The sequence below is a fragment of the Chelonoidis abingdonii genome, chromosome 4 (assembly GCF_003597395.2).
Source record: "Chelonoidis abingdonii isolate Lonesome George chromosome 4, CheloAbing_2.0, whole genome shotgun sequence".
Taxonomy (NCBI): Eukaryota; Metazoa; Chordata; order Testudines; family Testudinidae; genus Chelonoidis; species Chelonoidis abingdonii.
The window spans coordinates 152,620,457-152,644,635 of record NC_133772.1 but is presented as its reverse complement, the minus strand read 5'-3'; the positions used below and the strand labels follow the sequence as shown (position 1 = coordinate 152,644,635).

Here is a 24,179-nt window from a genome sequence, read left to right as displayed (position 1 = left end):
CTTTTCTTCTTCGAGTGCTTGCTCATGTGTATTCCACAGTAGGTGATTCCAAGCTATATCTGTTGGAGGAGGGTAGGCGTTCCCGAGTTCCCGGGACTCGGTACCGCTCTGCTGAACCCAGCGTCATCCCTAGTTTGGGAGATGATCACATAATGCGCAGTGAATGTGTGAACTGAAGACCAGGTGGCAGCCCTACATATGTCCTGGATACGAATAGCTGACGAAGCCTGAGCTCTTGTTGAGTGCGCCCTGACAATTGGTGGCAGGGGAACCCCTGCCAGATCATAGCACATGTGTATGCATGAGGTGATCCAGCGAGAAAGGCGCTGGGTGGAAATAGGCTGCCCCTTCATATGCTCGGCCAAGGCAATGAAGAGTTGAGGATTTTCGGAACGGTTTAGTCCGATCCAGGTAGAAGGCTAGTGCCCTACACCTATCGAGCGTGTGAAGACAGTGTTTCTCATTGGAGGAATGGGGCTTGGGACAGAGCATGAAGAGAAAGACGTCCTGTTTCATATGGAAGGTGGAGACTATCGTCAGGAAAAACGCAGGGTGTGGGCGAAGTTGGACCTTATCCTTGTGGAAAACCGTATATGGAGGTTCCGAGGTCAAGGCCCTGAGCTCTGAGAGATGTCAGACTGACGTGATTGCTACAAGAAAGGCTACCTTCCATGAGAGGTGAGACAAGGAACACATGGCCAAGGGTTCAAAGGGAGGCCTAGTGAGGCGGGACACCACCAGGTTTAGGTCCATTGCGGTAAAGAATATCTAGCATATGGGAATGAACTGTCAAGGCCTCTCATGAAGCGGGAGGTCATAGTATGGGAGAAGACCGAGTGCCCTTGCACCAGCGGGTAGAAGGCCAATATGGCTGCCAAGTGTACCCTGACAGAGACAGGTGCCAGCCCTTGGGTCCTAAGGGACAGGAGGTATTCAAGGATAAGCTGGAGCAGTGCAGACGATGGGGAAACTCCCCGCTCACCTGGAACATCGGGACCACTTCTGGTGAAGGGTAAAGCCACATGGCCCAGTACCGAGGGGGGACAGTACATTAAAAAGGGAATCGGATGGGCTCTCCATCTTCTCGGCCTGCAGCTGGAGGCTTGACTCCACCCGCTTTAGCAGGTCTTGATGCGCCCTGAAGTCTTCCTGTGGAGCAGAGGACAGCGGTGCTGTGATGGCATCATCTGACGCAGGAGAGGAGGCTGGCACAGGGCAGTGGGCTGCAGCCGGTGCATCTACCTCTAGGTCAGAGTCCAGGCACGGAGCCAACAACTTATGATCTGTCGACTGGTACCTTGGCCTAGATAGTGAGGCTGATGGGGCCTCGGATGCCCCGGCCACTGAGTGGATTCCTGGCTGGGTGGGCATCAGAGGCCACAGTGCCAATTGACACCATTGTCCCAGCCATAGGGCTCCTTACCACTGTCCATGCTGCAGGCCAGGTGGTGCTATCTGGTCCTGCTGATCAGTACAACCCAGCAAGGGGCAGCTGGGTGCCAAGGCAGAGGTGACCACCAACTGAACAGTACCATACGAGTGGTGGGAGCGACGATGCCTACGATGCCGTCTTCCAAGGGATCAGAAAGCTTGACATTGAGGACTGGTACCCCCTGGAAGTACTGTTGCAAGTTTTGCTTTGGCGCTGGGAGCTGTGATGCCGGTGACGCGCGGTGGGAGCCCCGTGTGTGATGTCTGACAGAGCGGTAGCGTCGATGTCGGTTGCGCTGAGACCAGCTACGATAGCTGTGTCATGAAGAGGAACGCCTTCAACACCTATCTCGGTGCCTGCGCCTGCTGCTGTGTGGCATGGAGGGACCCCGAGACTCCTGCCTGGACGGCACTGAACTGGGTAACCTGGCTGGTGGACGTGTCGCTGCGTGCCAAATGAAGCAGAGAGCAGTCTGGAGCAAGGGCTGCACCGTACTGGGGAGGCATGTTGAGCATGCAGCAGCGGTTTGCCTCAGGACCGCGGGCCCACCCCTGGTGATGCCCCAGGCACCGGCAAGCTCAAAATGTCTCTAGGCCTGTTGAGCCTCTGGTGTCTACGGGATCCGGACTGCAGGAGAGGTGCACATCGATGCTGCCGGGCTACTCCGTTCAGCACGAGTCGGAGGTTTCGAGCCCAGGGAAGACCGAGGGTTCTCCAACATGAGACCAGCCTCTCCCTCTCCCTTCTCTTGGTGCTGCTGCGTAGTTGAGCTCTTCCTTTGCGTCTTGGAAGGGGCATTGTTGCGCATCAGCGATGCGGTGCCTGGCACAGAGTCCACTCAGTGTACTGAGTTGGAGCCAGCACTGATTCCATGAGGATAATGTGAAGTCTGATGTCCCTTTCCTTAAAAGACCTGCAGATCTTGCAGAGTTCACTCCCGTGAGTTTCGTCCAAGCAGCAGAGACACTCAACATGCAGATCACTCCTTGGCATGGAATGGCGACAGAAGTCGCAGGGCTTGAAGTCTGGGGCATTAGGCATGCCTTGGGACCGCTCTAACAACTGAAAACTACTTTCTACGAGCTACTAATAAGTAGCTAAAGGTACCACTATGATCAACTGGAAAGGCTGCAGCAGAACAGGAGCAAGAAGTTCTGACGCATCTTCACTGGTGACAAGAAGGAACTGAAGGTGGGGGGAGCGCGTGGCTCCCCTTATAGCGTGATATAGAGGCACCACTCCAGGGGCTGCAGTGGTGCTCCCCCCACAGGTACTGCTAACAGAAAAACTTCCGGCACCAGTACACATGATGCACATGCATACCTACTGTGGAATAGACATGAGCAAGCACTCAAAGAAGAATCTGAACATTCAGTCTTCTCTAACCATTCTCAGCTTTTTAGCATAGCCAATCTTGACCTCATTACATAGTTTGTTCTGCAGCTACCACAGAACCGGAAGGGACCTTGAGAGCTCATGTAGTCCTGTCACTTGCACTCAGGGAAGGAATAAGTATTATCTAGACCATCCCTGACAGGTGTTTGTTTAACCTGATCTTAAAAATCCCCAATGATGGAGATTCCACAACCTCCCTAGGCAATTTATTCCAGAGTTTAACCACTCTGATAGGAAGTTTTTCCTAATGTCTAACCTAAACTGCCCTTGCTACAATTTAAGCCAATTAATTTTTGTCCTATCCTCAGAGGTTAACAACAATTTTTCTCCATATTCCTTGTAACAACCTTTTATATCCTTGAAAACTGTTATGTCCCCTCTCTGTCTTCTCTTGACTAAACAAATCCAATTTTTTCCATCTTCCCTCATAGGTCATGTTTTCTAGATCTTTAATCATTCTTGTTGCTCTTCTCTGGACCCTCACCAATTTGTCCACATCTTTCCTGAAATGTGGTGCCCAGACCTGGACACAATACTCCAGTTGAGGTCTAATCAGCGTGGAAGAATTACTTCTCGTGCCTTGCTTACAATACTCCTGCTAATACATCCCAGAATGATTTTTTTTTTTTTTGCAACAGCAGTTACACTGTTGACTCATATTTAACTTGTGATCCACTATGACCTCCAGATCCCTTTCTGCAGTACTCCTTCCTAGGCAGTCATTTCCCATTTTGTATGCGTGCAAGTGATTGCTCCTTCCTAAGTGGAGTACTCTGCATTTATCCTTATTGAATTTCATCCTATTTACTTCAGACCATTTCTCCAGTTTGTCAGCTCATTTTGAATTTTAATCCTATCTTCCAAAGCACTTGCAACCCCTCCCAGCTTGATGTCATCTGCAAACGTTATAAGTGTACTCTATATGCCATTATCTAAATCATTGATGAAGATATTGAACAGAACCAGACCCAGAATCAATCCCTGTGGGACCCCACTTGTTATGCCCTTCCAGCATGACTGCAAACCGGTGAGAACTACTCTCTGGGAACAATTTTCCAACCAGTTATGCACCCACCTTATAGTAGCTCCATCTAGATTGTATTTCCCTAGTTTGTTTATGAGAAGGTCGTGCAAGATAGTATCAGAAGCCTTACTAATGTCAAGATATATCACATCTGCCACTTCCCCCCTATCCACAAGGCTTGTTACCCAGTTAAAGAAAGCTATCAGGTTGGTTTGACACAATTTGCTCTTGACAATCCATGCTGACTGTTATTTATCACCTTATTAACTTCTAAGTGGAGCAAATAATTAAGCAATCAATTTGCAAACATCATCTTTCCAGGTACAAAAATTAAGCTGACTGGTCTGTAATTCCCCGGATTATCCTTATTTTTCTTTTTCTAGATGGGCACTATATTTGCCCTTTTCCAGTCTTCTGGAATGTCTCCTATCTCCCATGACTTTTCAAAGATAATTGCTAATGGCTCAGACATCTCTCCAGTCAGCTCGAGTATTCTAGGATGCATTTCATCAGGCCTTGGTAATTTGAAGACATCTAACTTGTTTAAGTAATTTTTGACTTGTTCTTTCCCTATTTTAGACTCTGATCCTACTTCATTTTCACTGGCATTAACTGTGTTAGACACCCGATCACCACCAAACTTCTTGGTGAAAACTGAAACAGAAGTCATTAAGCACCTCTGCCATTTCCACATTTTCTGTTATTGTCTTTCCCCCCTCATAGAGTAACAGGCCTACTCTGTCCTTGGTCTTCCTCTTGCTTCTAATGTATCAGCAGAATGTTTTCTGGTTTCCTTTTATGTCCCTAGCTAGTTTGATCTCATATTGTGCCTTGGCCTTTCTAATTTTGTCCCTACATACTTGGTGTTATTTGTTTATATTCATCCTTTGTAATTTGACTGAGTTTCCAATTTTTTGTAAGTCTCTTTTTTGAGTTTTAGATCATTGAAGATCTCCTGGTTAAGCCAGGATGGTCTCTTGCCATACTTTCCATCTTTCCTATGCAGTGGGATAGTTTGCTCTTGTGCCCGTACTAATGTGTCTTTGAAAAACTGCTGTCTTCAATTGTTTTTCCCCCTTAGACTTGCTTCCCATGGGATTTTACCTACCAACTCCCTGAGTTTGCTAAAGTCTACCTTCTTGAAATGTATTGTCTTTATTGTGCTGTTCTCCCTCCTACCATCATGGTTGGGTCCTTGTCACTACTCACTACACAACTCATTTTCTGGACAGAAAGTAAAATGTATGCTTATGCACAATTAAGTTATATTTGAGATGCAAAGCCTTAAGATTCGCTTTAGGTCAGTGGAGGGAGGAAAACAAGGACTTGACATCTTTTACCCAAGCAGAATTAATGGTAAGATTTAGCAAACATGAATATTGACAATTGTATGTGCTAAGAGGTGTCTATATTCCCATTTAAAAGTTAACCGGTAACTTCTGAAGTTAGAATGAAGCTGTATTCACGTATCTACCTTTGTTCAGGTGTGCTGCCAAACAGAGTTTTTCTAGCAGGAGCCTGGAGTCTGTTAGGATTTTGTGGAACATGAAAGCCAGTGGCTGCTGGTGTTGTCTGTTTTGCAACAGTGTCCTCAGAGCTGCAGAGAATGGCAAGACTGCTTTGGAGCAAAGCTCTACTGGCTGATCTTGGAGTTGTCAGTTGTTTAGAAATCCGTTGGGAAGATCTGCCAGGTGTTTTGGAAGGCAAAGCTGAAAAATGTGTTTAAAGTGTCATTAGATGGGAGATGTTTCTGTAAGATGGGACAAATTCAGTGACCAAGATTCTGATTAGCAACACTTTCTAATTTGCTATTTTTTCCTATTTGTTGAACTTAAGTGGTTTATTCAGATGGCAAGTTAAAAATTTCTTGCGAATTCTACCAGATAGAATATGGACAAAGGTGACAAGTGTGAACAGGTCACTAACAGTTTAAATTAAAAAAATTACTAAATATGAAAACATCTTTCAAGTATTCTAGTAAACGTCTTGGATTTTGACATTCTCTTGCAGTTTACAGCTGTGCTAGTACAGGAGACCTAGAATCTGAAACTGACTAGGAATAAGAACAAAGCACTGTAGTCAGTTTTACTATACATATCAACTGAAATATAAACAGCACAAATTATACTGTATAAATTTTTGTATTAACTAATTTCAACTATCATCTCTGGTTTCATTAACAATGGAGATTTTTAAACCTTAAGGTTCAAAAGGACACTGTCACATTCATAGTCTTAACTGCTTCATCTGACAGAAGCAAGCCCCTCACAGACCAGAACAGAACTCAAAGCAGCACCAAACCCCTGCAAGAACAGATGCAAAACCTGTAGAAATATCTCCACTGCTACAATGATAAACGCCCCCCATAACACAAGGTGACTTGGACTCGGGCTGTGGGGCTGTTTAACTGCAGCGTAGACATCCACGTTTGGGCTCTACAACCCTGCAGGGTGGAAAGGTCCCAGAACTCAGGCAGCAGCCAGAGCCAGAACATCTACACCACAACTGAACAGCCCCACAGCTTGAGCCCAAGTCAGCTAGCACAGGCCAGCCGCAAGTGCAGCGTAGACAAACCCTAAATGCCCCAACAACAACAATGTGGGAGAAACGAAACAATCACCATGCTCTCATATGAGCGCTCACAGAAAAATAAGACAAAACCACTATCACCCGTGGGCGAACACTTTCCAAAAAGTGATCACCGTATTTGACCTCTTAATCCTCATCCTAAAAGGAAACCTGCACAACACCATGAAAATATAAGCCTGGGAGCTTAAATTTGTAACTCTGCTAGATACTAAAAATCATGGACTGAACAAGACACTGGATTTCTGGCTTATTACAGCAATCTGTAACCAACTTAATCCCCTGCCCCAGCTTTCCCCTCCTATGACCAGAGAGTTGTTAAAGGGCCACTTCATCTTGAATGGTCCCTTGATAGGTCTTAACTACTTATGCTAAACAATCTGTTCCACCTTGTATTTCCCTGTGACTTTCCGAGTACACATCCCAGAGGTGAAGAGGAGCTCTGTGTAACCTTGACAGTTTGTCTTTCTCACCAATAGAAGTATGTCCAGTGAGATACTCTGTCACTCATCTTGTTTCATCTGATAGATTCAGATTTGTTAGTGGACACCATCTTGGCATTTAAAGCCAATGTTCCTGAATCCTTTTAATTCAAAGACCTCAAGGTATTAGTCACATGTGCATTAAAAGTATTCTGCTAGTTTTGGGAAGAAGCTATACCCAAGAACAACAGGAGTTGAGAACACTCTTAGAATCAGACTGAACACCTAGAAAGATGGTAGAGAAAAGAAGCTGAACACTCCTCTTAATGGCTCAGAGCCAACTGGGAACAAGGGCTAGTGAGAAAAATGATTTCATAATTAGATTGCAGAAGAAGAAAGATCTTGTGTACTCCTTTGCTCTCTAACTATGTGTCTAGCACAGTAACAAAGGGCAGAACCTATTTATAGAGAACTAGAGGTTGTTTAGTCATGTGAGTAAAGCAAGAATACTCAATATAAAGCTTTGTAGTTGACCAGGTGCTGAAAACTGTACACAACCCATTGTCACATTACTGCCTGATTTACTCCAGTAGGCCTCTCAACTGAGTGATTTCATTCAAATAACTTCATCCATGAAAAACAATTGCCTTCAGTTCCTTGTGTAATGAACTTTGAGTGAGGTGAAATATCATCCCTCCTGATACTGAAGTGATACAACAGCATCAAATATAATCAGCAAAGTTCAAACTGGAGCACAGGTGAAGGAAGTCACCCAGCAGTTCCAGGTCACAATATTAGCAATGAATTTCACCAACCTGGAAAAGATTTTAGAGGACTTTCAACTCTGAAAAATCCTGCCTCAAACACCACTTTTTCTTCTTCTTTTGGCATCTCTTGGACTGCAGAGTCAGCTGCTGTCTCTCCCTGCTTCATTTTCTCCTTCATGGCCGCTCTTATGGCAGCAATACGGTTTCGGGCAGCAGTTCTTCCAGCAGCCCCCTGTTTTGGCTTAGATATCCCACTTGGGACAACTTTCTTCTGAAAGTTGTAAAAAAGAATCTCTATCATATGTTAAAGCTTAAAGACAAAAGGCAGTTATACAAGAACATCTTTGGAGCTGTTGGCCACTGTAAATAGTGCCCATACAAAGATGGCGATGGGGAATCTAATCGCTGGAAAGATCATGCCTGTTCATGTCCTTGATCTCTTGTACTGTCATTCAAATATTTCAGGGTTTTGGGAATGGACAAAAAGAGCAGAGCAATTTCTTTGCAAGGAGTGTTGAAGTAAAAGCCTAGAGTTCAAAACTTTTCCTAACACCTTACTGACAGCAATCAGGGTTTCTTTTGCTCATGACCTTATAAGCAGTGGGCTGCAGAGACTCCTAGTGGCCAGGAGATAGAGATGCAGGACATCATGGACTTCAGCAAACGGGATGCTACTAGCTTACCTGTAAAGTTTCTCTTCCTAACCACAAGGGTCCAACAATTTCTTAACTTGAAGCTTATATTCTGGTGCATAATTCTGCAGCCAAACTGTGAAACGCACACAACCTTGACTGTTAGTCCAATGAGTCACTGGCAGCGATGACTTACCTTCCACTTGGCAGACTGTATTAAATACTGTAAGTTATGTTTTTGGAGAGTGTCAGACTGTTTCATACCCAAAAAATCAGAAGTCTTCTAACCCCAATAGTGGAACTGTCCTACGTTTACTCCCCTTCATTACAGTTTAGCATTTACAGCACAGGTTTAGCAAAGTTACCCAGTTTCCTACTTTTGCCACTGGCATGACTGCAAAGACCTCACCTGAAAAAGCAAACTGAGTTAATATTGTACTGACAAGAGTCCTTCCTCTAGACCACAACTGAGATGTTAGCTACTACACTTGAACTTTGTGGCTTTGTAGCTGCCTTCCCTCTCAGGCTCTGTGACACCCCCTTCTGGCAGGGGCAAACAGCAGTAGGTCTGGGTTCTGGCACTTGAGTATGGACAATGCAGTCAATAGTTTATGGCCCTCGCCCCACTGGCTGAGACAAGCAATCACCCAGCAGTCTCTGATGCAGGCCTTCTGGGCTAGGGTGAGTACAGTATGTAGCCAGCCCTAGATGTGGGACAGTGGCAAGACGTAGGGGTACTCAGGCCCACCCTACTCTACCAGGTGCCAGCTCAGGGCCGTAGCAATGGCACCCAGTCCCATAACTGGGTCAGTAGGGAAACACTGCCTCGTGCCCTGCCAGCACAACTGGACCAACATCTGCTTTCCCTGACCTATTTCCTACCCAGCTCTGTCAGCATTCCTCCACCACGACCAGGCTCTGTCCTGCAGCGCTTCCTATGATGTCTCCCCGGGGCCTTTTGCCTCTTGGGTCAGTAGGGCATCGGTCTACTCCATGGCCAGTCCTGGGTCTGGCCCAGGGTGTGGCTCTCGGGGAGTTGTCCACCTCCTTCCCCAGTCCACCTGCAACTGAGAGGCAGGGCCCTGCCCTCACACTTCCTGCCCTGCCCTCACACTTACTGTGAGGGGGGCGGGACAGGTTTGCCTGTACCCACCAGGGGGAGTGTAATGGTCCCTCCCTATTAGGTTCTGAGGAAGCCACTGCCTTATTACAGGCTACCTACCCTCTTTAATTCTGAGGTCTAGTCTACACTAGAAGTCTACAGTGGTGCAGTTACATTGATGCAGCTGCATCGCGGTAGTATGTCTAGTGAAGACACCATGCCGATGGGAGAGCGCTCTCCTGTTGGCTACCCCCTCTCAATGGCGTAGTTTTATTATGCCATGTCAGCGGGAGCTCCTGCCGACATAGTGCTGTCCACACTAGCCCTTTGGAGCGACATAAATTACACAGACCTGAGTGTGACTCACACCTCTGAGCAACATAAGTTATACCAACATAACTGCAGTGCAGACAAGCCTTAAGAGATGATATGCCTTTGCAGTGATTCTCTGTGCAAGAGTTAAGATTTCAATTCCTAGTCCCAATTCCTTGGGCAAGAAAAGGCTAAACTATAGGTCACTACTGCCAGTTAATTGGGGGTGGGAGTGAAAGAGTGAAGACTTTTTTGAAAGGAGTTCTCTAATGTTAACTAGTTTTATTTAGAGAGGAAAAACAGAATGAGCAGGGCTTCAGAAGGCATAGTAGCCTTATACTACAAATATTCTATTTAGAACTGTTCAAAACAGTTACATGTTAAATCTTAGAGCAGACTTTTAGGAGCCACACATACCTTGATGGCTCTTTTGCTTGGGCTGTTAACTGGCTGCCAACCATTCTCTTGAAGTTTACTCAGGTTATCAAATTTTTTATTCACATCTTCTACCTGTTGAAGATCCCAAAAAAGACTGCTAGAGAACTAGGTTATGGTCAAAATACAGAGATTTACAGCTGCATAACTTATTTCAATCAAATGTCTTTTAAGCATAAAACAGGTGGTTTATTGTGTATTTAGGTACCTTTGCATTAAGAACATAAGCACGGCTATACTAGGTCAGATCATAGGTCCATCTAGCCCAGTATCCTGTCTTCTGACAGTGGCCAATGACAGGTGCTTCAGAGGGAATGAACAGAACAGGCAATTATCAAGTGATCCGTCCTGTCAGTCATTCCCAACTTCTGGTGAACAGAGGCCAGGGACACCATCCCTCCCCATCCTGGCTAATAGGCACTGATGGACCTATCCCCCACGAATTCATGTAGGTTTGTTTTTTTTAAACCTTGTTATAGTCTTGGTCTTCACAACATCCTCTGCAAAGAGTTCCACAGGTTGACTGTGTTGTGTGAAGAAATACTTTGTTTGCTTTGAACCTGCTGCCTATTAATTTCATTTGGTTACCCCTAATTAGTGTTATTTACTCCTTCTCATAATACACTTCCTTATTTACTTTCTCCACACCAGTCATGATTTTATAGCCCTCTATCATATCCCCCCTTAATCTTTTTTTCAGAGCTGGAAAGTCCCAGTCTTATAAATCTCTCCTCATATGGAAGCTGTTCCATAGGCCTAATAATTTTTTTGCCCTTTTCTGTACTTTTTCCAATTAAATATAGAAGCGGGCTGAATTGCCAACAGATTCTAGTAGGAGAAGCAAACTGCTGGCTCCCTGTTAACATAGCTGATGTGACTAACACTAAATAGACACACATTAGATTCAAAGATGCTGTTTTGAATAAACTGAAGTCTGTGTCACACTGGATGATCCACTGAAAGAAAACATCAGATCACCTTCAGGAAATCCAGCACCTAGAATTAATGTAGTCTGCTTACAGCCTACTGTTCACATGCTGAATTAGAAATAAAAAGTGAGAAATTAAGTTGTGTCAAAGAAATTCTTAGAACTCATTAGGCTTAAGGCTATGTGGAACAGATTATTGTATAACAGTACCTACAATGGCAACACCCAGAAGTGCAGACTCATCGCTAGGCAGGAAACATTTTTAGTGCAGAGTTGTTGCAAGATTTGCTACATCTCTGCCTCCTTTCCTAGATTTCTTCTCCTAGCCTGTTCGGTCCCTGCTCTTGACATCTTGAGGCTACGGACACAAACTTGTACTACAATAGTACCAGCTCCCTGGCTTGTCTCTGAATATGATAAAGAATTTGCTGTCCCCTGTCAATCTGGAGATACAACACTTGGTCTGTCCCTGGTGAACTGGTTCTCTGAGGTAATGTATACCTGATTCCACCAGCTCTCCTCTCACTCGCAGCATGTGCAAGTGACTGAATAGTGAGGGAGAACTGGGCAGAGCTGGGGATTCTTTGACACCAAGTTTGTCTCCACAGCACCCTTATGCTTCCTCCTAGGTAAAAGGTTTTCTGATGCCTTTCCAGCAACCAAATAGGTGTGTGTAGTGTATTCCATTCTTTCAGCATATACAAAGTTGGCTGCATTAGCCAAAGGTTTCTTCCAAGTGCCTGTGACTTTCCAGGTGGCAGACCCACTCACTTCCCTGAGAGAATCCAAACTCCAGTTCCCTTGGGTGGTCACTGCAAGTTAAATACATTTTTGCCTTTTGATTTGACTAGTTACAAGTTTGCTCGGTAAAAAAAAAAGGGGACACAAGAAGCACTAATCAGTTCCTCCCCCAGGCTCAAATGCATTTCACTACTGCTCTCTGAAACACAGGGAAGGGGATCTGTAGATGCTCTTCCCCACTTCTCTCAGAAGATCTAGTCTAATGGCAACTGTACGCTAACTGTGACCACACACACAGCTGTGTTACAGTGAACAGGTTACCATTAGACTACTAAACCAGCACCTATAGTTTTGCTTTGTGTACACAAAATACATTAGGGTCTGAAAATCTACAAATGCAGCCTCCATAAAATGAACACAGTGGATTGAAAGAAGTTTCACATGAATTTTGTAGAGGTTCTGTGTTTTGTTGTAGTTTAACATTAAGTGCATACCTGAAAACTAACCATATCCCAAAATCCATCCAGATCTGTGCATGTCGTCTCCTTATCACCCCGTTTAAATTCACAGTTATCCACCAGTCCTTCAAACTGTTTAAACCTCTCTGCTATGAGCAGTCTTGTTTGACCAACTGTTGTCCGAATGAGATCTTTTGCTGATGATAAAAAAAGTTAACAGTTGAACATACACATTAAAAGAACATTTCATTCTACCATTATTGTGGTTTAATCTATTTAATGTCTAATAGTGTAGAGTGCCAGAATTTACTTCCTGTATAACCTGACTTCAGATTCACCGCATCCAGAGCAATGTTTCAAAACAGCTCATATGGAGCAGCAGCCAACCACTGTATTTGCAACTCTTCTAGGCATGCTAGCTACTTTTAGAAGTAACACAACCTTCAGAGACCTTTAAAGAGGAGGTCTGACTATGGCATTGGACTCATGTTCCCCAAACAAGAACAGTTATTCTGCGTTAAGTCTTAAATTTGGTTTAAAAGCTATTCTATAGCTTGGCTATGTTTCAAGCTTTTGGGGAGTGGGGGGTAAAAGTCACACAAAGGGCAAAGTTTGAAAACGACAAGTTCTTTTGGTGGACAACTCCATTTACTTTGTTAGTGTCAGCAAACTGCATTCTAAATCTCATGCTTCAGGGTTTCAGCTGGCCACCAGAAGGGGACAGGAAGGGATTCCCCCGACCCTCCAGCTATTCTGGGCAGGTTTTTATTTATCTCCTTCCTCTGAAGCATCAGAAGATGACCATCACTGGAGATGGGATGCTACAAGGTGGCCAGAGCTCTGAGGTGGCACCAAGCACACACACTGTCTCAGGTGCTTGGTCTGCTGGTTCTGGCTTCAATCATCATGCTATAACTAATCACCATGTGAGGCTGGGAAGGAATTTCCCCCACATCAGATTGGCAGAGATCTTGGGTTTTTTTTGACTTCCTCTGCAGTATGTGGGTGCAGGTCACTTGCCAGGATTATCTGAGTATACCTCACTTAATCATTTTCCTGCCATCATGGCGGCCTCGGTCACTCATGCACCTCAGTCCCTTCTAGTCTCTGCTTGTGGCTCATAATAGTCTAGTGTCCTGTGGATTGTAAGACTGGTCTCATGTCAGTTGTTGGTTACTGTGTGGGTGCTAGGTGGGGTTGGTGGCCTGTGCTATACAAGATGTGAGACTAGATTATCCAGTGGTCCCTCCTGGCCTAAAACTCTAACATTCTATGTGAGCTTTAATGCTAACATTTAAAAATATTCTGGATATTTGCCCAATACAGTTTTTCTATGTGTCTCAACCAATGCAATTTGGCCCACACAATCAAAATAAATTATGCCCTTTGCCCCACCCCCAGTGATCAGACAATATAGGGTTGGGATGAAACCCATTCCGTTCCTTACTACATGTTTGTTCTCTTACCATCCTCTGGTATGTCCAGTTCAAACTTTACATTCCACTGGAGACAGTGGGACATCAGCCTCTCAGTCTCAGAGGCAAGAACATTTCTAAAAAAGAAAGAGAAAAGAGAAAAGAAAAGGTGAGATCCCCAACCTCTGTTACATTTTACAGTAAAATTTGATCTTCCCTAACTGCCATTAGTACTTTTGCAGCTGCTGGTGTTCTTAGTATCTTACTAGGAGGGAAACATTTCTTCTTTCTGCTCTAGGAGAGGTTTGATAGGCTTCATAGCTTGCTGATATATTCTAAGCAGCCAGTCCCGGAGGCTGATAGAAAGACGAACTGTCTCCGCTCGCTCTCCTAGGGTTAAGAAGGCATTAGTCTTCATCACTTTAAATTCTGTTTTTATTCAATACGTATATAATACAAACAAAGCACAAAAAGAGAATAGTAATTAACATCGGCTTGGTACATATAGGAAGATGAAGACACTGATCTACTGGAAATTAACATTTAAGAGATTGTTTGTCACTGGCTTTAAGAACTCTAGGAAAGGCCAGTATGAGAGAAACATGATATTAAACATTATCTAGCTACCAAGAAAACCTCTTACTATTTGTGCTGTTAGAGTTTAAAGTGACTTATTGAGTTTGTGTTTTATAGATATTCTAGTTTTTAGTACTCTGTTCTGAAGTCTTGTTAGCCAGGTAAGAAGCTAATCTTAACACAAACCTGAAATAGGGTATGTCATGATCTGTTTCTCCTGCTTTGGTTTCAATTGCGGAGATATCTGCAGACACTGGACTAGTTTCATGTGAACTCTGCATAGCATCTTGAGTCTTGGTTGAGGCACATTCTGAAAAATATATGAAGGATATTTGATCACCAGGACACTATTTGACAAACAAGGAAGAGGATTACATGAAACGTGAATCACAACACTATACCATTCTTCACTTTCAGTGAATTTGTTCCAATCTGCTGTTCTTGAGAGCCTTTATCAGTCCCTTCCTGAGCAGGTGATGCTTGACTTTTTAACAAACACACTTTTCTTGATTCTTCTTTAGAAACATTACTAAGGAATAGAGAAGTTAGAAACTGTTATTTCGCATGCCTTAAAATTGGCTAACATGGCCAATAATATACTACATTACAGGAACAAGGCATTTTTAAGTGCAGTTAATCAAATTTAAATGTTAAACATGTGTGTCTTGAGAAGCCAAGCTATTTTGACTAAAAAGCAACACGTGTGTATTTCATAGCATATCAAGAGACCGCAGAGAGCTCTACTCCTAAAGGCACATGATTATAGACCATGGTTTCCTTTGCCACTACACAGTCAAATATAAGCTTGGTAGGTAGTGATCAGAAATCATTTCATTAAATGTCAGATATCCTGTACAGTTTAATGTTAGACAGGTTTCCACAGCAGAACTGCCACTGCAATCTGAATTCCTTTTGATCAACAAGGTCTAAGTTGTAATGGAAGCAAAGTCATTAGAAGAGGGAGTTCTTACGCTTCAATTTTCATAGGGCTCCAGGAGAGACAGGGTGTCAAAAATGCATTTGCCCTGGAAGGAGTCATGGGTGTAACTTTATAAGTTGTTAAACCATCTAGGGGCTGAAACATAAAGTTCTGAGGAGCAAACGAACGTGTTCTCTGTTTCACTGGAGCTGGAATGTGTGTCACTGGTATGTTTTCCTTTTCTAGCCGGATATCTTCCTGATGAACTTCTGATGTTGGATTTTTAGAGTTACTGACAGAGACTTCAGTTAGTTGATCCATCAAAGTATTTCCTTCCACTTCATGTTTATTTGCCTGTTAACAGAACCAGGTAGACAAAGCAAACATTTAAACTAGTTCTTATAGTAGAAATAAAGTTGATTATTGTGACTTCTATTTCAACTTTAGTCCACATTACTGCAAGTACTACAGGACTTTACTCATTAGATAACAATACAGAACACATTTTTGAAACAAATACTTACGTTAAGAGAAGTGACCAGTAGTTGGAGTCATCCATAAATCAAGATAATTTGTGGAAAGAAATTCTATCAAGTGGTTCTCAACCAGGAGTAAGTGTACTCCTGCGGGTACGCAGAGTTCTTCCAAGAGGTACATCAACTCATCTACATAATTTGCCTAGTTTTACAACAGGCCACATACAAAGCACTAGCGAAGTCAATACAAACTAAAATTTCACACAATGAAATGTTTATACTGCTCTATATACTACACACTGAAATGTACTGTATATACTCGTTCATTAGCCCATTCATTTATAAGCCAATCCCCGACCCCCAAGATGGATAGGTAAAAACAGCAAAACTCTATGACCCTGTAAGCCGACCCTGTATTTCAGGGGTTGGCAAACTCTGGCTCCTGGCCCGTTACGGTAAGCTGCTAGTGGGCCTGGATGTTTTGTTTACCTAGGGTGTTCACAGGCACAGAGCCCCTCAGCTCTCAGTGGTCACAGTTCCATTGGCTGGAAACAGCAAACCGCCGCCACAGGGAGCTGAGGGGCTCCATGCCTGCAGACACACCAGGTAAACAAAAATGACAATGTATTAGATATTCAATTAAATGATTCCACAGAGTTTAAAATAATCAAATTTTGGTGTAGACCTGTTTATAAGCCGACCTCTGCACTTTGATGCGTCACTTTTTACCAAAAATATTCAGCTTCTGAAGGAGTAAGTACTATATTTATATTCCAATTGATTTATTTTATAATTATATGGTAAAAATGAGAAAGCAAGCAATTTTCAGTGACATTGTGCTGTGACACTTATATTTTTATGTTTGGCTTTGCAAACAAGTAGTTTAAGTGAGGTGAAACTTGGGGTACACAAGACAGATCAGACTCCTGAAAGGGGTACAGTAGTTTGGAAAGGTTGAGAACCACTGCTCTAGAAGACTAAATTTAGTTCTAATCCTCCTTAAGTGTTATTTACTTTAAATTTCCTTGCTTTTTAAATTAGAGGCTTACATTTCATCCTCAACTTGCCCGTTGTGCCTAGATATTGGTGATGTTACAGGGTTAGTGTACTGCCAATACTTAGGCACATTAGCCAAGCTATAGACAAAATGAAGGTTTTCATCCTAAATTATAGCACTGGAGTCCTGAAAGATGGTTACTTACCTGTACTGCAACTGTTGTTGTTTAAGACATGGGTGAAGATGAGTATTCCACTCAGGTATGAGCATGCCAAGTGCACCAAAGCTAGAGAACTTTGCCTAGCAGTACCCAAAGGGATAGTGCTTGCGACTGTTGCCCCTTAGCCCCTCCCCAGGCTATTTAAGGGCAGTGTGGCCCTGCTCTCTATCACTTTCTTCATACTGTCAAGAATTGAGTCTCTGAGGCAGAGGAGACAGAGGGTGGATTGGGGAATACAAGTCTGCATCCATATCTCAAAGAGCAACAGTTACAGTACAGGAAAGTAACATACATCTTTGAGTGGTTGCAGACATGTATTCCACTCAGGTAACTCACAAGCAATAATAGAAGGAAGTGGGGCTTGAAGTCTCCTTAAAGAGTAACACCAAGACTGCCTTCCTAAAATTCATGTCTGATCCTGGATGCAGACAAAACAGCATAATGCTTGGTAAAAATATGTATGGAAGACCAAGTAGCAGCCCTGCAAATATTCAACATCAAAATGTCACCGAGAAATGTGATTGATGTCACTTGGGACCTTGTCAAACAAGCTCAATCTCTGCAGAGGCGGGGTCCGAGTTACCTCATAATAAGCCGTTGTAACATGGGATGTTATCCACCTTGGAACTGCCAGCACAGAGAGCACTTGTCCCTTTTGCAATCCACAAAAGAAACAAAAAGACAAGGAAACAAGATGGCTTAGTTCTTGCCAAGCATTGTCTCACATCCAAGGAAAGAAGACACTGTGCATGAGCATTTGAATGACATTTTGGAAAAAATATAGGTTAGTAAACATTCTGGTTAAGATGAAATAGTGACACCCCCTGAGATTAAAAACTTAGGATGAGACTTCAAGGCAATCTCGTCCTTGAAAAAATAAGCATACAGAGGGTCTGCCATCAGGGTCCTACAGATTACTAACTCTTCTTGCAGAAGTTATGACCACAAGAAACACTGTCTTTCTGCCTAGGAGAGACAGAGAACAAGTTGCCAAGGGAGAACCCATAAGGGAGGCTAACACAGTATTAAGTCTCACTTCTTTCTGTGGTAGAAAGAGACAAGTGACCACTTTCAGAAATCTGACTACTATGGAGTTCAAGAAAACCGATTGTCCTTGGACTTCAGGATGAAATGCTGAAATCACAGTCACACAAACCCTCAACAAACTGAGATACAGACCAGAGGACTGAAGGTGTAACAGGTACTCCAGGACATCCTAAATGCAAGACTATCAGTTGAATCTCCCGGGGCTAGGCATCAAATGGGAAAACATTTCCACTTTTTCAGATAGATAGGCCCTAGCAGAGGGCTTTCTACTGCTAACAGTAGAACAGCTTTCTGTATCTAGACATACTAGTATTCATGTTGGGGACAGACTGCTCAGTGCTGGATGTGAAATCTGACCATGGAACCGAGTCAATAAATCAGGTCAACAAGGAAGAGGAATCGGTGAACAAAGACTGAGGAGGTTGGAAATCCAACATTGTCTTGGTCAAACTGGTGCTATAAGAATTAGTCTGGCATGATCCATCCTTGGCTTGAGAATGACCTGAGGAATGAGTGGGATCAGGGGGAAAGCATACATCAATGCTGATCCCCAATTCACATGAAAGGCATTGGCTAAGGAATCTGGACTGAGACCTGCTCAAGGGCAAATCTGATTGCACCTTTTGTCCTCTGTCAAAATCAGGTCAATAGCAGGAATATCCCATTCTGTGAATATGGACCTCAGCATATTGCTCTTCAGAGACCATTTGTGATTCTGGGAGAAATTCCTGCAGGACGATCAGTTGAGTGACCCTGGGCCCAGGGTAAACAAGCAGCAGTGGGAATGATGTTCTCTTTGATTCAGAACTGCCAGAACTTTGTCTCCTGACGACACTGATGGGAGTGGTTTCCTCCATTTGTTCACATAATACATTGTGGTGATGTTGTTAGTGAGTATCTGAATTTCTGTGACCCAGTCTGCACTTGAAATACCTTGCATACATTGCAAATGGCCCAAAGCACCACAACATTGATATGAAGAGATGCTTCCCGCTCTGTCCATAAACCTTGTATCTTCAGTTCCCCCAGATGTGCTACCCAACCTATTGTGGAAGCATCTGTAACTATGATCCCATCTAAGGGGATGTGGGGAGAACACCTTTGTATACTTTGAACTGTCCGCCACTGAAGGGAGTTCAGAACCACTAGATGCACTTGGACCAGCCCATCCAATAACTGACAATTTGGACAACAGACCAATTTCTACCAGATTTGATGAGGATGAACATGAAATCTTGCATGCTGGACCATTTAAGTGCATGTAGCCATATGGCTTAACTTCAGACACACTTAGATGGTAGAAGTGTGAAAGCAGAGAGACTTAGGCGACTAATTGCCTGGAATTGCTCATTTGGTAGGAATGCCCTGGATCTTATGGAGCTTAGGAGGGCCCCAATGAACTTGATTTTTTGAGTTAGTATTAATGTCCAACCTCTCCTCATTTAAGATCAGACCTAGATAACTGAAAAGGTGCAGTGTTGTTGCCTTGGAATTGAGGGGAATGTTATCCCAGAATTTGATCAAGCTGATTGCAACCATGTTGTGTGCATTCAGTCACCATGAATAAAATAGACCACCACACAGTTAAGGGTTAATTTGAACAAGCCGTGCTTCTGGAGGCAAGGTCAAATACTAGCTGTAGGCTTGCAGTTTCTTCTAACCACAGTGGGAGGGGAGAAAAGACTCAAACTGAGACTGAAAGAAAATAAGTGGATGGAAACATTGAGTTTGGGTGCCTTTGATATAGAAGCTTATTATGACTAAGATTGTTAGGAATGTTTTTTTGAGAAGTAGTTTATTGAAGTTAGGAGAGGAGGTGACCCAGTAGGGGTTTACTATGAGCGATGTGTTTTGTAAAGGTTAGTTATAAAAAGACAATAGTGTGTACTTTGGAATAGTTCTCTGAAGCTATCCTGAGACCATACTCCCCAGCAGGAAAGCTAGCAGCTATTGCTGACCTGCTGCTAATTACTCACTACCATCTCAGATTCTGGGTAATTTGAGATGTTCTAAACCTATTGCTTACATCTGTATGTGCTTAAATTTAATAAATAGTAGTTTTAGATAAGAACATGCTTACTTTATCAATTTTCATCAGCCGGAAGCACTGTGTTCCCATTGATTTATTCCTGACACCACTTTAATTGAAACAGTTTGGGTTCTGAAAACCCTGGGTAACAATGAACTGAACATGTGAGAGGACTTGTCTTGACCCCCACTAATCAGTTGTTCAGATATGGGAAGATGTGAATTGCTCTTCTCCTGAGGTATGCCATCACTACCATCATGCATTTGGTAAAAACACAAGGAGCTGAGGATGGGCCAAGGGAAAGCAGAGCGTACTGATGTCGACCTGCCATAACAAGTCTCAGAAACTTCCTATGGCTTGAGAAAATCACTACACGGAAATAAGCATTTGAAGAAGAGCTGGAGCAGCAAATGAGTTGTGATTTAATGCAAAAAGCATCATTGCTAGAGTGACCATACAGAATCCCATGTATTTGATGTATTTGTTAAGACTGTGGAGATTGAGAATTGGCCTCATCCTTCCCTTAGGTTTGGGGACCAGGAAATATCGGGAATAGAATCCCTTTCCCCAGTGATTCAGTGGGACTTCCTTTATAGATCTCTTTAAGCACATAGAATTTAGACCAGCTGAAGAAACAGTGGCTCGCAAGAGGGGTTCTTGAGGAAGGACAAGGTAAGAGAGATGCAGAGGAACTGAACGGCATAATCTGAAGGTGCTTAGGACCCATTTGTCAGGAGTTACTGTATCCCAAGCACCATAAAAGCAAGATAGCCTGTCCCAAACTGAAGAGATGGGGGCACAGAAGTCACAAATGGAATGCTATCCTCGATCTGAAAGTCAAAATGTCTGCTTATTTGATGGAGGACAATGGGCTGGGCTTGCCAGCTAAAATTAGACCCAGAAGGCTTCTTCCTCTGCGATCTATGCCCTTTTCTAGAAGAGTCCTGCTGCTTAACAGGGAAGGATGATTGCCAGAAAAATGGCTGTGAGCGATACTGTCGCTGCTGACTTCCGTAATTATGCCTTCTTGTGGCTGGGGTTTAAACCCCCAAGAAACAAAGTGCCCCAGGTGTCCTTAAACAAAATGTAAAGTTCATCAGTTCTCTCCAAAAACACGATGTGACCATTGACAGGTAAGTCTTCGATACACTGCTGAACATCAGGGACTATGCCAGAATTCTGCAACCACAAGGCCCTTCTCATAGTCACAGCTGATACCACACAGTAGAACCTCAGTTACAAATACCTTGGGAATGGAGGTTGTTCATTACTCTGAAATGTTTAACTCTGAACAAAACGTTATGGTTCTTTCAAAAGTTTACGGCTGAATATTGACTTAATACAGCTTTTAAACTTTACTACGCAGAAGATAAATGCTATTTTTAATCATCTTAATTTAAATGAAACAAGCACAAAAACAGCTGCCTTACCTTGCCAAATTTTTTTTTAAGTTTTCCTTTTATTTTATTTTTTGGAGGTCACATTTAACTGTACTGTACATGCTTTTTTTTTTGGTCTCTGCTGCTGCCTAATTGCATACTTCCATTCCATATGAGGTGCTAGGTTGACTGGTTAGTTCCTAACTCTAGTGTTCATAACTCTGAGGTTCTACTGTAATTCTAAAAGAGGAGTCTGCCACATCCAGGGACAACTGCAATGAAGTTTTGGCTACCAGACGGCCCTCTCCAACCAACACCTTAAGTTCTTCCCTGGAGGTTTCTGGCAAGTTATCCATGAATTTGGAGATAGTGTCCAAATTGATGAAGTCATATTTAGGCCAGGTCTACCATAAAGACATATATAGGTATAAACTATGTCGCTCAGGGGTGTAAAAAATCCACGCCCCTGAGTGACAGTGATATCAACCTAGCACCCCGTGTAGACAGTGCTATGTCAGTGGGAGAGCTTCTCCTATCAACATAGCTACTGCCTCTCAGGGAGGCAGATTAACTACACCCATAGCAGAAGCTCTCCTCTCAGCCTGGTAACTGCACCTTCACTAAAGTGCGACAGCGGAGCAGCCACAACAGTGCAGCTGTGCTGCTGTTTGTGAAGACAAGTCCATAGATAACAATGCCTGCTGATTTACAATCCACATATGTAATGGTACTAGGGTGACTAGACCTCCCGATTTTATCAGAACTGTCCCGATATTTGCTTGTTTGTCTGGTCGGGACACTGGACAAACAAACAATTTTTCCTTCTGCTCCCATGCACAGGCGGAGCCCGGAGGGGCTCTTGCCCCCCCTCCCGACTCCGCCCCCTCCTTCCTCCATTGGATCCCTCACCAAATCCCTGCCCCCAGCCCCGCCCCCTCACTGCCCCATTGGATCCCAAGCCAAGCCTGGGGAGGAGACGCCTCTGTATAGCAGCCTGGGCACACAGGCCATGGCCAGCTGGGGCTGGGAGCGCTGCAGTGCAGCGCGGAGGCTGCTCCAGCCCTGCAGCCCACGGGGCAGCGCGGACTGGGCAGGGCCTGGGTGGGCGGCGCGGCCAGGGAGCGTGGGCTGCCTGCCAGAGATGCAGTGGAGAGGGGCTGCGGGGGAGAGATTTGTCCCAGGTGGGGTGGCTGGTGCGAGGAGCCGGCCAAGGTCCCCCAAACCGATAAACTTCCCTGCCGCTGCCGGGGAACCCGTGCCTCTCCCACTTAGCTGCGCTCCAACGTCTTGCCCTGCCGGGAAGAAGCTGTTGGAGTGCAGCTGAGCGGGAGAGCCGCGGGGCTCCCCACCTGTGGTGGGACGAGTCTCATGTGCCTGGGGCAGGCCAGAGGGTGGGAAGCTCTGTGGGAATGCAGCACACGCAACCGGGGCGCTGTGCGCGCTCCGGCAGCGCAGCTGGGGCCTGCTAATACCCCCGGCCTCTGCGAAACTGCTTTTTTTTGTTGCTCTGCTGCCATTTTTTTTTTGCTCCGCCCCTCCCACCCCACATCCCGATATTTCATCCCTGTGATCTGGTCACCCTAAATGGTAGTCATGTAAATTATTACCCTGCACCCCCAGCCAGTCCAGCCTCTTAGATTTTGTTCTTGGGGGTGGATTCATCTCTCCCTTGTCATGATCGGTCATTTACTGCTGTTACTACGAGCAAGTTAGAGGCTGGATGGGAGTAGAAGCAGTTGAATACCTCCATGAGAACATTATAGCGCTTCTCAGAATGCTTTGCTGTAGGTGATAATGAAGCTGGGGTATTCCACAAGGACTTTGCAAATGCCAGGAAGGCTTAGTTTACCTGGAGAACTACCCTCCCTGGAGTATATCCAGCAACTTATGTGTCTTCTCCTGCATGAACTCAGCCTGAATGCCCAAGGCAGAAACCATACACCTCAGGAGATCCTTAAAAATCTGAGGCACAGGTGAGGAAGAGTCATCTGGAGAGGATGAGGAAGAGTGCAGGGCTAACAGATGCTCTGGTATGAGAAAATCAGTCTGGACCAGCTCAGGAGGAATGAACTCAGACTGCGCATGTAATAGAGATGGCTCAGGATGAGAAACTGCAGGCAGAAATCAGCAACCTTGCCTTGGACTGCATCAAAGAATGCGATTTGGCAGACCAAGGACTGTACTAAGGATTCCAAGGAGGCAACTGGGAATAGGGATAAGGCATTGGTGACCAATAGATACTAGGGCAGGGGCCCCATCCCTACTGCGAGAACGGTGCCAATCTCTATACCAACAGTGGATGGTTTTGAGGATTTCTGAAAACAGTGCTTCAAAGGCAACGGAGAAGTGGAAGATGTCCCCAAACTCTGTCTCAATAAGACCAGCAAGTTGTCCACTGGTAGAGGAAGAGCCATCCCCAACAAGGCAAGCAAATTACTTACCTCATCCAAAAACCAATACGGAGATGGCATCAGTACCAAGAATGAATTAGCAGTTGGTGCCTCCAGTACCAAAAAAGGCATCACAATTCCACACAATACTGAAACAAATGAGGGAGGTATTGTGACCCCCTGGCACCCCAATATTCACCACTGTCATGTAATTAGGATATGTTTTGTACAAAATATGCCTCGTGAGGTATCATTCTAAAAGTCTTGATCTGATAGACATTAATCTCTCGTTGGATTGTATGTGCTATTGTTGTATGAAGTTTGGTTATGTATGTGTTACTGAAATATGTTGCGACTCAGACTTTAGCATCAGAAGGGACCAATATGATCATCTAGTCTGACCTCCTGCACAAAGCAGGCCACAGAATCCTACCCATCCTCTTCTGTAACAAACCCCTAACCTATGTCTGAGTTACTGAAGTCTTCAAATTGTGGTT

The 24,179-nt window shown here is 44.2% G+C and overlaps 1 protein-coding gene across 2 annotated transcripts in view; it reads right to left on the bottom strand.

The window, feature by feature from the left end:
• The window catches only part of DLGAP5 (DLG associated protein 5), a 52,227-nt gene that overhangs the window by 4,717 nt on the left and 23,331 nt on the right, over positions 1 to 24,179 (bottom strand). For both annotated transcript variants that reach the window (XM_032770386.2, XM_075065785.1), the window contains 8 exons: positions 15,197 to 15,498; positions 14,627 to 14,754; positions 14,412 to 14,535; positions 13,701 to 13,786; positions 12,271 to 12,431; positions 10,090 to 10,182; positions 7,675 to 7,897; positions 5,326 to 5,560 (listed from right to left, as the gene is read on the bottom strand). In XM_032770386.2, the coding sequence (XP_032626277.1) occupies positions 5,326 to 5,560; positions 7,675 to 7,897; positions 10,090 to 10,182; positions 12,271 to 12,431; positions 13,701 to 13,786; positions 14,412 to 14,535; positions 14,627 to 14,754; positions 15,197 to 15,498 (1,352 nt within the window). The remainder of the gene's footprint in view (positions 1 to 5,325; positions 5,561 to 7,674; positions 7,898 to 10,089; positions 10,183 to 12,270; positions 12,432 to 13,700; positions 13,787 to 14,411; positions 14,536 to 14,626; positions 14,755 to 15,196; positions 15,499 to 24,179) is intronic.